This window comes from Camelina sativa, chromosome 13 (assembly GCF_000633955.1).
Source record: "Camelina sativa cultivar DH55 chromosome 13, Cs, whole genome shotgun sequence".
NCBI lineage: Eukaryota > Viridiplantae > Streptophyta > Magnoliopsida > Brassicales > Brassicaceae > Camelina > Camelina sativa.
In genome coordinates this window covers 3,257,225-3,269,995 of record NC_025697.1, presented here as the reverse complement: position 1 = coordinate 3,269,995, position 12,771 = coordinate 3,257,225, and the positions used below count along the sequence as shown (strand labels likewise).

The 12,771-nt window shown below is 39.5% G+C and overlaps 4 protein-coding genes and 1 non-coding gene across 5 annotated transcripts; 3 read left to right on the top strand and 2 right to left on the bottom strand.

Annotated features, from left to right (window-relative positions):
* LOC104734830 (isoaspartyl peptidase/L-asparaginase 1) lies at positions 65-1,702 on the top strand. The gene is made up of 4 exons (XM_010454483.1): positions 65-319; positions 540-773; positions 866-952; positions 1,063-1,702. The coding sequence occupies exons 1-4, from the start codon at positions 155-157 to the stop codon at positions 1,525-1,527; spliced, it is 951 nt and encodes a 316-aa protein (XP_010452785.1). The 5' UTR covers positions 65-154; the 3' UTR covers positions 1,528-1,702.
* Positions 1,805-2,576, bottom strand: LOC104737886. The gene has a single exon (XM_010458138.2). It carries the CDS (start codon positions 2,574-2,576, stop codon positions 1,815-1,817), a length of 762 nt encoding a protein of 253 aa, XP_010456440.1. The 3' UTR covers positions 1,805-1,814.
* On the top strand, positions 4,224-5,965 carry LOC104734827 (polyubiquitin). Its single transcript, XM_019235049.1, has 2 exons — positions 4,224-4,368; positions 4,660-5,965. The coding sequence occupies exon 2, from the start codon at positions 4,888-4,890 to the stop codon at positions 5,803-5,805; it is 918 nt and encodes a 305-aa protein (XP_019090594.1). The 5' UTR covers positions 4,224-4,368; positions 4,660-4,887; the 3' UTR covers positions 5,806-5,965.
* On the bottom strand, positions 8,473-11,660 carry LOC104734826 (syntaxin-132). Its single transcript, XM_010454479.2, has 13 exons — positions 11,401-11,660; positions 10,932-11,033; positions 10,767-10,823; positions 10,559-10,607; positions 10,097-10,185; positions 9,939-10,012; positions 9,761-9,803; positions 9,625-9,685; positions 9,509-9,534; positions 9,350-9,427; positions 9,165-9,245; positions 8,961-9,026; positions 8,473-8,820 (listed from the first exon to the last, which is right to left on the bottom strand). Exons 1-13 carry the CDS (start codon positions 11,416-11,418, stop codon positions 8,650-8,652), a joined length of 915 nt encoding a protein of 304 aa, XP_010452781.1. The 5' UTR covers positions 11,419-11,660; the 3' UTR covers positions 8,473-8,649.
* On the top strand, positions 12,092-12,164 carry TRNAA-CGC. Its single transcript has one exon. It is a non-coding gene; the product is annotated as a tRNA-Ala (tRNA).

Sequence of the window (12,771 nt, the reverse complement as noted above, 5' to 3'; positions counted from 1 at the left end):
TATAATGAATTCATTTTACAAACTAAACATAAAGAGTCTAGTGGGTAGTAGTGAGTGGACCGGACCCTTTGTGAACTAAAAAAAGGCCTTAAGAGTTAAAGCAAGTTGTTTTGGGAAAGTGAGCCGACGTGTTTTTTAAGTTATCCGGCGAACGATGGTGGGGTGGGCGATAGCTCTACACGGCGGCGCTGGAGACATCCCGATCGATCTCCCCGACGAGCGACGTATCCCTCGTGAGACCGCCCTCCGTCACTGCCTCGATCTTGGCGTCTCCGCCCTTAAATCCGGCAAGCCTCCCTTAGACGTCGCCGAACTCGTCGTACGCCTCTCTTTCTCTCGATATATATCTATTCTTATTTTTGGCATATGGCAGCTGGTCGGATCCATGTGTTTGATAATTTTGACTATAGTGTATGAGGAAACTGAGAATTCGGAGACGAAATTAGAATTTTAGATTTTCTAAAATACTGTATCTCTAGTGATCATGACTAGTGAGTCTTATACACTTCTCTTGGTTAATTTACTCTGGCAATGATAAGGTTCGTGAACTTGAAAACCACCCGGACTTCAATGCGGGTAAAGGTTCTGTCTTAACTACTCAAGGCACTGTTGAAATGGAAGCTTCCATAATGGAAGGTAAAACCAAAAGATGTGGAGCTGTCTCTGGCCTTACCACTGTCGTTAATCCCATCTCTTTAGCTCGCCTCGTCGTGGAGAAAACTCCTCATATTTATCTTGCATTCGATGCTGCTGAAGCTTTCGCTAGAGCACATGTCAGTCAGTGTACATATAGCTATTTGACTTTTTCTAATAGCTAAACTCTAGTCCATTGTAAAGCTTTCTCTGTTGAGTTTTGGTTTTCTAGGGTGTTGAGACGGTCGATTCTAGCCATTTCATAACTCCTGAAAACATTGCAAGGCTCAAGCAGGCCAAAGAATTCAATCGAGTCCAGGTTACTATGTTTATTCTCTTACAAACCATGTTCTTGAGTTAAGGCTTGTGTTCATGTAATTACCTTTTCGTGTGAGATACTAAACAAAACTTTAAATTCCTTCAAAACAGTTGGATTACACAGCCCCTACTCCTCCGAAAGAACTTGAAAATTGTGGCGACAGCCAAATCGGAACAGTCGGATGTGTAGCCGTAGACAGTGCCGGGAATCTAGCTTCGGCTACGTCAACTGGCGGTTATGTCAACAAGATGGTTGGCAGAATTGGGGATACGCCAGTCATTGGCGCAGGAACTTACGCCAACCACCTTTGTGCCGTCTCAGCTACAGGTAAAGGAGAAGAGATCATCCGTGGAACCGTGGCTAGAGACGTGGCTGCACTCATGGAGTATAAAGGCTTGTCTTTGACCGAGGCAGCGGCTTATGTTGTTGACCAATCCGTTCCTAGAGGAAGCTGTGGACTTGTTGCTGTCTCTGCCAATGGTGAAGTCACAATGCCGTTTAACACTACCGGTATGTTCAGGGCTTGTGCTACCGAAGATGGTTACTCTGAGATCGCAATCTGGCCAAACAACTGAAACCACTAGACTTGCTTGCAGTCTTTAGAATCGGTTTGAATCGTAGTCGGATCAGTAAAGTTAAAACAAAAGGGTTGAGATGCAAATTAATAAAACCATCATTGTTTGTTTGTTATGTGTTCTCTTTAGGCTTTCGTGTTCACTATAATACAATAAGGAGTTTGTATCACAAAAATGGGTTTATGCTAATATGACCGGAAGAAGGTATTTACATCGGAATCTTGGACTCTGGTTTATACAATTTCAGCGCCGGCGGATTAAGGGAGATCGTCAGATGTACCGAGAGACTAACAATAACGTAGAGACTGAACTTCCGCGGCCAAATCTTGAGCAGTTGGATTAGCGCACCAAATCTTGCAAATGTACCGAGAGACTAACAATAACGTAGAGACGAAGATACCTAAGGCAAATTCTTTAGAAACCAGTCCCACGAAGCAAACCAGACTGAGTATTCCTGCAGAACGGCTCATATGACCAGAGACTGATTTGATGGTGACGTTCTCTTCCAGCACTTCAGTGACTCGGAAGAACACATACGAAACAGACGAGACTCCAAAGTAAACCGGGGAAAGACTAGTTTTCTCAAGTGATCCCATGGCTAATCCAATCTGGACAAACACCATGGCTCCTCCAAGAGCCGCCAAGATGACAAGATTTAACTTCTCTGAGCTGCAGCTTGAATCTAGGGATGAAGGGTTTAAGGTTTCGTGGCTCTTAAGGTATTTCACGAGATACCAGAAACTAACGAGAGCGGTAGAAGAAGCCAATCCGATTGCGAACTCCACGGACACAATTGCTACGAGGCATGCTAGAGCAGATAATCCAAGCATGTGGCTGATCCAATCGGCGAAACGTTTGACCACCACGTCGTCCTCGAATTCAGCGACGATCACGAAGAGAACGTAAGCGACAGAGCAGAGGCCGAAGTAATGGGGTTGGAACCATGTCGCTTTAGTGCCCATCGAAAACGCCACCTGGTCGTATCCCATGGCCAGCATCATAATCGCTAGAGTCAAGTTATGGAGCTTCTCAGATCTTTCACTAGTCATTTCTTTGTTTCTTTTTCTTCTTGAAAGTTAAAGATTAGTAAGAGATCTGATGAGATGCATGAGGAGGCTTATATATATAGTTGAAAGAGAGAATCAGAAACGGTTACAATTATTAACTAACTAACTTTTAGATTAATTTGAATTTTTTTTTTTTTTATCAGAAAATTCCATTAAGCAGCTTTAATTTTTGAACGTTTGGATACTCTCTCTCCATAAGGAGTTTGCTTAGGCGTAAGCAATGATATAAAAAGATGGTTTTACTTCTGGTGGGAAACCAAAATGATTTTATACTTTTGAAAAATGCGAATTTTTACCTGTACAAACTAGTAGTGCCAATTTAAACACGTACTCTAATAAAATTCGCAAACTCCTTATGGAGAGCTAAATTCCGAAGTCCACATAGACGGATGCTGACTCAGACGCCACATGTCTAATGATGTGGTATCGTGTACTCCGAACAACGTCGTTTTGCTCTTTTATTTCAAAAAAATGTTCAAAATGGGAACACACTAGATTGGAACCCGCAACCTGTAAGACGTTTTAACTCTACTTTAAAACAGTTGATCCAACAACCGTATACGAAAGTAATACACACTTTTATAACTATAAACCCAAATAATCGACCTATTTAATTCATCGTCCACACACATGATACGATACGACAAACATATCCATGGCTCACTCGAATCTTTGAAGCTCCTCGATAAAAACAATCAATTTATCACTTATACGTTCATCTCTTTTTAGTAATTTTGTGTTAATTTTAAAGATTCAAATGAAAACAATGGATTCTTAAAGTGAAATTCTTTGTGACCAATTGAATGTTTAGTTAGACGATGGGTTACATATCTCTGCATCTCAGGTCCGTAGTTATGGAAGAGGAAAAATTGACGGCATACTACGACAGGCGAAGGAGTTGCTCGGTTCAAGCAAGGCCTCGGTTTTTTTTCCCGTGGAAACACCGTTTCGAGAAGAAGAAGAACCCTAGATTTTGGGAAGAGGAAGAACAAATGAATTCCAAAAGAGAAAATCGAATCATGAACCCTAGATTTTTTATTTTTCCCCTAATTCCAAACGATGTCGTTTTATATTATCCAAAACTAGGTCTTGTTTAGGTTTATAATTACAAAAGTGTATGTTACTTTGGTATGTGGTTGTTGGATCAACTTGTTAGCATAACTAAGTCATCTTAATGGCTGAGGGTTCGAACCTAGTGTGTTGCCATTTTGAACATTTTTTTGAAATAAAAGAGCTGACGATGTCACATCATTATACACGTGGTATTCGAATCAGCATCTGCCAATGTGGATTTCAGAATTTGGCTCAATTTTGAAAGTGTATATATGAATTTTGAATTTTACTATAGAGTACATATAGAAATTGGCACTAATAGTTTGTATAGATAGTAATTCGCACTTGTACATTTATAAAATGGCCATTTTCCCGGACTGATTGGTGAGAAACGGTGTGGACCAAAAGCATGAGGATGGCAACATTACCGAACAAGTGTAATTAATTTGTTAAAGGTTTTCTTTGGGGCTTCATATTTTATCGGCCCGTGGACTATAATTTGGCCCTTATATTAAAGAAGTTGCGTGTAAACAACGCCCAATACACGTCATAATACATACGTGTGTAGTTCTGATTGGCTAGTGCTTCACCGCCTCAACTTCCTCGTGACCGAGTCTTCCTCATCCTCTTCGATATAACATACGGCGCGACCTCTTTATCTCTTTCACAATTCAGCTCCCAATCTCGAAAACCTAATAATCATCTCTCAATCGTGATCAAGGTAAAAATTCTGGATCTCTAAGACGATTTACTTCTTTCTTCCGATCGCAATTGAGTCTCTGTTTTTTGTATTTTGATTCGTTTTGAGTTTCACCGATAGATCTCTCTTGTGTTTAATCCTCGATTAGGGTTCGTGTTTTTTTTTTTCGCAGATCGAATTACTTATCTCAAAGAGATTGAGTTTTGTATCGATTGATAACGTGTTAATTCTATCTAGGGTTTGATAATTAGTTTCTTGATCGAATGTGATTCTTGTTTTGGGTATTTATTAACCTCTGTTTGTGAATTACAGATGCAGATCTTTGTTAAGACTCTCACCGGAAAGACAATCACCCTTGAGGTGGAAAGCTCTGACACAATCGACAACGTCAAAGCCAAGATCCAGGATAAGGAAGGTATCCCTCCGGATCAGCAAAGGCTTATCTTTGCCGGTAAGCAGCTAGAAGATGGCCGTACCTTGGCTGACTACAACATCCAGAAGGAATCCACTCTTCACTAGGTCCTCAGGCTCCGTGGTGGTATGCAAATCTTCGTCAAGACGTTGACCGGAAAGACCATTACTTTGGAGGTGGAGAGCTCTGACACCATTGACAACGTTAAGGCCAAGATCCAAGATAAAGAGGGTATCCCACCGGACCAGCAGAGGTTGATCTTTGCGGGAAAGCAACTTGAAGATGGCAGGACCTTGGCTGACTACAACATCCAGAAGGAGTCTACGCTTCATCTCGTTCTCAGGCTCCGTGGTGGTATGCAAATCTTCGTCAAGACGTTGACCGGAAAGACCATTACTTTGGAGGTGGAGAGCTCTGACACCATCGACAATGTCAAAGCTAAAATCCAAGACAAGGAGGGTATCCCACCAGACCAGCAGAGGTTGATCTTCGCCGGAAAGCAACTTGAAGACGGCAGGACTTTGGCTGACTACAACATTCAGAAGGAGTCTACTCTTCACTTGGTCTTGCGTCTCCGTGGAGGTATGCAGATTTTCGTCAAGACTCTCACAGGCAAGACCATCACCCTCGAGGTTGAGAGCTCCGACACCATTGACAATGTGAAGGCTAAAATCCAGGACAAGGAAGGTATCCCTCCGGACCAGCAACGTCTCATCTTCGCTGGCAAACAGCTTGAGGATGGTCGCACATTGGCTGACTACAACATTCAGAAGGAGTCGACACTTCACTTGGTGCTAAGGCTTCGTGGTGGTATGCAGATTTTCGTCAAGACTCTCACCGGGAAGACCATCACACTGGAGGTTGAGAGCTCCGACACCATTGATAACGTGAAGGCCAAGATCCAGGACAAGGAAGGTATCCCTCCGGACCAGCAGCGTCTCATCTTCGCTGGAAAGCAGCTTGAGGATGGTCGCACATTGGCTGACTACAACATCCAGAAGGAGTCGACCCTTCACTTGGTCCTTCGTCTCCGTGGTGGTTTCTAAACTCTGTTATGGTTACGCAAAAGTTTCTTATAAAACTTGTGTATTTTGGGGCTTTACAAGTACCCAAATAAATAATTGATGAACTATGTTTGTGGCTTTTTATATTTCTCTTCTTTCTTTCTAATGAAAAATCGAATTAATGGAGTTATATCCTTCTAAATCTAGTAACATTCCGATGGTTTTCCTCAAGTCAGCTTGTGTTTTTAAGCACCGAATGTCCTCGGTTAAAGTATTTAGCTTTTAGTTCCGAAGGATGGTTTGAACGTGTTAATGAGTTAGGTGAAAAGTTTGTGGTTAATAAAAAAGGTTCCCCATTTAGAATATAGTATACATATAGCAACTTGCAAACTAAAAAAAAAAGAAAGTGGGATGAACTCTCTTAGACACGGAAGCCGAGGTAGTCGCTCATCTACAACATAAGCATCTTCCGGTGACAAATCTTTGGCTCTTTGTCTTGATCGGCGCTTGTTTCTACTTTCTCGGGTTCGGTTACTCAAAAACCTTTGGTCCATTTCTGTCGGCATTTCTAGTTGCCGACGAGACCTTCTGGAATTCCGCCAGCCTTCCTCGGTATTGGTGAGAACGACGAGCAAACCGGGTGACACTGTTCTTGAGTTTCTCCGGCGAGAACATGTCTTCTTCGTGGTTTATAACCAAAACTATTTTCCCGACCTCTACATCTTCTAGACTGTCAGTGGTCGAAGGGGAACGTATTCTCAAAACTTTTTGTAGGATGCAGTTTCATGAGCTCTCTATGCTTCTCCTTAAAGGTTCCGGCCATCTCCACTGGGCTGAGTTATCAGATCTGGTCTCAGACGGTTTTGCTTTCGGTCAGAGCCGGTCAACGTACTCTTCCGGCAAGATCTCTTTTGTAAAATTGCTAGCTCCGACTTCTCCCTGTTTGGGGAGAGACTCGGAGTCTTCCTTCTCATGGGATAGATCTGTTACACGCTCCTGCTCTATAGAGAGAAAGTCCTCAGTCCCCGTGAGAGCCATTTCCGACACCCTGTTTGGAGCGGAAGTTCCATCCGTTATCACCCTTCTGCCGTTCAACACCAAAGCCACCAAAGCTGAAGCAGATTCACCTAGTTTAGCGAGCTGTTGTTCTCTCAAAACTCCGCCGGCTACACTTGTAACGACTGACCTCTCCTTTCGACAAAACGGTTTGCCGTTGTCGAGACTTTTCTCTAGCTCAACCAATTCTCCATTTATCTCGGGTAATCCCTCCAAAAAACTATTTTGTTTTGCCTCTCCACCTTCTTGGTCGATGATAGTTCCGCCTCCAAGCAGCACCGCTGCCTCACCTCGCTCAGATATAGTGTGGAGCTGCAACGGAGAAGAAGGTCGTTTACCTTGTTTTCCCGTCTAAACGGAGTTCTCAATACTAGTGGGCTAACATATGGCCAATCTTTCATTTTTCATTTAATGGACTTAGGCCCAATAAGTATTAAGTGCTCTCATTCCAGCCCAAGTATCTCTAAACATGATTATTTTTCCGGCAAATTAACGAATGGATTTGTTATTGTATTTCTTGTTTTGTGCCTACAACGTTTATCAATTTTCTTATGTGAAAGAATTTCCCCCTTTTGGGAGGTTACTTGTTCTAATGAAATTAGTTTAATTTCCTCATTCGATGAGAGACATTTTACAATAACATCTTCTTATAAGGAGAGATTTTTTGCTTCCTCTCCTCTTCGATTATGTCTTTTGGAAGGCGTAGTAATGGCAATTGAAGCTTCGTGCAATACAACACCCTCTCCAAGTGTCCTTTCAGGTTCTTGGTTTTCAAGATTCTCGTCTTGTCCAACGTGTGACCACCCTTTCCAGGGAACTTTGGTGCACGCACGGAATCCAAACACCACGTTCGTTCTTTTGCAACGTCTGCGGCAATGGTTATCAATGTGGCTGACTATGTGGCAGTGGTCGGTCATCCTTCACCACGAGTGGTCTCACTTTGTGTGGCAACTCTTTACATTTAGGACTTGTTGTCCTCTTTATGTATCTTGTCACTTTTATGGTTTCAAGTCGAGCTTTAAAGCTTGTTTTATGTACGTTTTAAGATCGATGTTTGTAGTTTATTTTGTCCTTTTGTGTAAGTTTATTGATGTATTTGGTTCATCTTCAAAGGAAGCTTGTAAACCTTTAATCTAATATAACGGAGTGTTTGATGAAAAAAAAAAAAAAAAAAAAAAAGAAGCAACTTGCCAACTTTCCAGCAAAAACAGGGGACAGTACATGATGATGAGGTCTGAGCAAAGCTGCTTCAAGGTTTGAACGAAAGAGATGAAGGAATGACTCTGAGACTGAGTTTAATTGATAAAGGGATGTCTTCCCAAAACATACAGCAATCGATTGGGGGTTATATAAACCATATAAGTACATTTTCTCTGAAACGGGATTAAAAAAAAAAAAGCAAAAGAATGAATCAACCAAGTAAAGGAGGCCATTCCGTTTCTAGGTCTAATTCAAGCTTGATCTCAACGAAAGATAATGAAGACTATTCACAAGATTATGCTTTCTATCCTTTCAAGAATGGGAAGAGAACGGCCAAAACTTCTGAAAGATGGAATGCTTTGGATTACCTTTTTTGTAAATGCAAACACACAAAACATAAAAAACAGAAATAATCAATTATGGACTTCCTTTAATCCACGTGAAATTGCACAATGAAAAGAGAAAATTGGTTTGTTTGATCCCAGTTAAAAGAATATAGAATTTTGTTGTTTTTTTTGTTTCCTGGTAAAAAAAAAACACACACATCATAAACAAAACACTCTCTCACTCGAAGCCGTGCAAAGGATTGATATAATTTGCTTTTTTTCTTTGTACATTCTCTGGATTTCCTCAAGCACTCTTATTTTTCCAAGGCTTGAGAACACCAACAACGATCACTGCAACCACAATAAGGAGGATGATAATAGCAATACACATCCACTTCCTTGAGTTCTTCTGTAAGCTCTTTGCTCTTTGGAGAGCCGTGTTTCCTGATTGCACGTGATCTACTGCACTTGACACCTAGATTTGCCAAAAAGTATCATTCATCATTATTTACTTATTGCACTGCCTTCATGTATCAACTTAAAAAGGACTATATACACTGTAATTTTAAAACCTTCTAATTTTCATACCAACAGCAGTCATAAATACCAAATTACCTGAGACTCTATGTTGTCAAGCATTTCTCCTTGTGCATCAACCAAAACCGCCATATCCAAGAAAATCTGCAGAAAAAGGGATCCTGTTAGATGTGTCTTTACGCGAATGACTCCATACAATTTGAGTTCTCAGCCAAACAAAAAGAGTTTGATCAACAGATTGCATCAAACTAGGTATAAGAGATTGTGAAGAATCCAACATACTTGTTGTAAGTCAAGAAGTTTCTTTTCCAAGTCTCTGACAGCATCATGACGTTCTTGGATTTCCGCCAAGGTGTCCATTACCTGGGAAAGATTAAATGTTTGGATTATTGCTATACATTTGACATATAATAATGTGTCGACAAGTCTAAAGCACTTGCTTCTCAATTAAATGGGAATGCTCGAACCTGTCCTCTTCCTTGCTCCTGAATCGCTTTCTGGAAGATCTGTTCGCTGTTTCCAGTTTCAATCATTTCATCAATAGTCTGAAAAACAAGAAACGGTAAAGCATGAGTTTTGTTCAAACTTCTGAGACCATAATGAAACCAAGAGGCTACTTTACTTACATCTTCATCTGCCCGCTCCCCAGTTACTAATTCAAGGCAAAACACACAAAAATGAAAAGTGAGAAGAAACGTAGAAGGGAATAACAAATGCAATTAGATAACATCAACGCACATACCTGTATAGATACGCCTATCGACAACATCACGATACTCTTGTTGAATATTCGCTCGTAGAACCTAAAACAAGTCGCATGTCAGTTTTAAAAATAACAGTTTCCATATAATTTTGAAAAGTTATATTTTTCTTGCTACCTGAAACTCAGCCATCTTGTCTTTCAACTTCTTCTTTAAGGAACTGTTGCAGAGAATGAAAGCATATAAAAGGTCATACCAAAGAATATTTGCAGCATCCGTTTGCCAAGTTCTACAACATTTAAATGAATAACAGCTCAACTTCTTCTTTATCTTATTGAAAAAGAAGAATGCTTACAGTGTAGTTGCTGTTCTTGATCGATCCACACCAGATCCTTTCCCACATCCAGGTTTTTGTCTATTTGCCAAGTTCTACAACATTTGGATGAGTATCAATATTGAAACATATAAATTCAACAGTTGTAAAAGTAGAACATAAAGAGCCAGTGACCCTACCTCTCTGTCCAACTCCTCGAGTTTCCCCTTTATGAAACGGGCAATACTTCCAACTTCATCAACGTCCTTTTCCATCTTCTTCTTTATTGCTGTCCATTACATAAGGAGCAACACACAAAAACTATACGTTAACTTTATGGTCTACCATTAACACTGACCCAAACGCTAAAGTTTTAAGCACATGAAACCAAGAACTGTGGCTGCTAGAACTTCATCTAAGTTAGGATCCATCCGTTGTAGTCTACGATTTTTTCTGTTTTTTGAGAAATATAAACTGTCTAACTCGAATTCTCAGACATGTATGGTAAATTATTAACAAATCCTTGTATCTTTGTTCCAGTGCCTAAGCTAAAGTTCATTATATCGAAAAATATAAATCTGCTAGAGCAACAACCCTTTATAATCTCCAAGTTCCCGAGTAATATGCATTGACAAAAAGATGTACAGAATAAACAAATATACCCTTCATGGCAGGAGCCTTGGTCACAGCCTTTGACTCTTCATGGGCAGCCTATAGGGTTAAACAACAGCAAATTCGTCAGTAAAATTGAACAGTAAAAACTAAGACATATGACTTAGCATAAAAAAATAACACAGAGCAACTGACAAGCCACAGAATCATAATATATTTTTGTTTAAGTGAAAGGTAAGAAAAGTCATTGGTATGTACCTGAAGTTTCTTTAGAAGCTTATCTAGCTTATCATACTGTTTGTCAATATCTTGAACCTAAGAAGACAAAGAGGAAACCACTTAGGTTTGGTAGAGTAATATAGCAGCACTCATATATATATATATATATATATATATATATATATATATTAAAAAAAAGAATACCTTTTTGAAGAAATCTTCTAAACCTTGATCTCCACCTTGTTGTTCTCCTAGTTCAACATCCCCTTCTCTAGAAGATTGACCTCGGGGAAGCTCAAACGAACCCTACAAATAAAATAAAAAAAGACATTTAAATCCCAACACAATAATGATCAATTAACATAAAACCCTTACAGCTAAAGTTAGATTTCAATGAACAGATATATGTCCCAGCTCCTCGCAAAGTTAATCAGATTCTTGCTCGAATTGAAACTAAGATTGGTCAAACTCAAAAACCCATACGAATTTCAATAGAAAAAATAACAATCAGTGGAAGGCATTCATAATTTATTCAATGAGCAATGCAAGATGATGAAAACATCAAGAACTACCAATTTTGGAAATCAATCCACATTATATGATCAACCCTAAATTTTATATAGAAGGAGCAAAAAAAAACACACAATACACCGTTGCATAATAAAAATCTCACCTTAAGAAGATCGTTCATCGTTACGGATAGAAGAGACTATGGTTTCGATTCACACCAAGAACGAAGAAGAACCAAGACTTAGGATGGTGAGAAAGCGATAAGAAGACAACGTGGCTTAGCGACTATGTCTGATCTTCGTAGAACTGAGTGTGAAGACAAGATTTGAGAGACGAAAAGTAAAGAGGAGAAACGGATCTGTGGCTCAATCAAGCACTCACGATGATGTGAATTTGAGAGAAAAGAGAGAGAAATTAGTAGTAGTAGTAAATCTAGGGATTTTAATTCGTCCAAACCGATTGGTTTACCTAACTAAAACCGAGAATGGAATACGATTTACAGACAGTTAAACACATGTAAACCGTAACAAGAACTAGACCGGTTCGGTTTGGTAGCGTAAAAAAATGAAATTTCCCGACATGCCGTCCTTGTCCAGCTAAAGACAACTTTCCTTTCGGTGCCCGGACGGAAAGAAATAAGTAAATTAGTAATAAAACAAAAAAATGAAAAGGGTAGTTACGTCATTTTGGCGTTAATAAAGAATAGATATCATATGCGACGCATGTGCACTGACGACGATTACACCTACGGAATGTAAGCAGTCGATTCGGTATATCCCATTTGAATCGACGGCGGATATTCTTTAACTAGTTTTAGTAATCAATATAATGTAAGCGACAGCAATAATCAAAACGGGGGTGTAGCTCATATGGTAGAGCGCTCGCTTCGCATGCGAGAGGCACGGGGTTCGATTCCCCGCATCTCCACTTTTTTTTCTCTTATGAAAACAATAATTGAATAAATTACTTGTTGTCCTTTTCTTAATTAATTTAATTATTATTTTGTTGGCCAATAAATTATGTGTAAGATTTACTCGTGTTTCGACATCCTGTCATGAAACATCATATCCCGTCCGATATGCTAATTTAATTTGTTTTGTTTTTAATCCGATCTCTTACCTAAACATTGTACATTAAAGAAAAAGAAAACAATAATAAAAAACTAATAAGTATAATCTGGATTATATTCTTGTTTTTGGTTTTTAAGATTAAAAATGGAACTTATTTATAAGTTGACACGCACGATTCGGTCTTTAGACTAGCCTAGCCAGCTCAAATACTGAAGGCCCCCCGATGGTATATAATCGCATCAATTATAAATGTGTTTTTTTTTCACAGCAAATATATTTATTTTTGTTTCCTTAAAAAAAATATAAGGTAGAATATACTAGTTTACAAGTTAAGGTAAAATGGAACGAGAAGATAGGTAGGTTGGAATTGGATATATTAGGAGGGAAAACAAAGATTAAAGGGAGAAAAAAAAAATAAAAAAAACCCTGCATGCCTAAGTAAGTGAGGAATTGTGAAAATGAAA

Excerpts from the sequence above, each read along its gene's own strand:
- LOC104734830 (XM_010454483.1), top strand. The coding sequence starts at position 155 with ATGGTGGGGTGGGCGATAGCTCTACACGGCGGCGCTGGAGACATCCCG. Across the intron at positions 320-539 it reads TAGACGTCGCCGAACTCGTC|GTTCGTGAACTTGAAAACCA; the intron begins GTACGCCTCTCT and ends GGCAATGATAAG. Across the intron at positions 953-1,062 it reads AAGAATTCAATCGAGTCCAG|TTGGATTACACAGCCCCTAC; the intron begins GTTACTATGTTT and ends CCTTCAAAACAG.
- LOC104737886 (XM_010458138.2), bottom strand. The coding sequence starts at position 2,576 with ATGACTAGTGAAAGATCTGAGAAGCTCCATAACTTGACTCTAGCGATT.
- LOC104734827 (XM_019235049.1), top strand. The coding sequence starts at position 4,888 with ATGCAAATCTTCGTCAAGACGTTGACCGGAAAGACCATTACTTTGGAG.
- LOC104734826 (XM_010454479.2), bottom strand. Across the intron at positions 10,013-10,096 it reads TCGAGGAGTTGGACAGAGAG|AACTTGGCAAATAGACAAAA; the intron begins GTAGGGTCACTG and ends CAAATGTTGTAG. Across the intron at positions 9,804-9,938 it reads TCAAGAACAGCAACTACACT|TTCCTTAAAGAAGAAGTTGA; the intron begins GTAAGCATTCTT and ends TCTCTGCAACAG.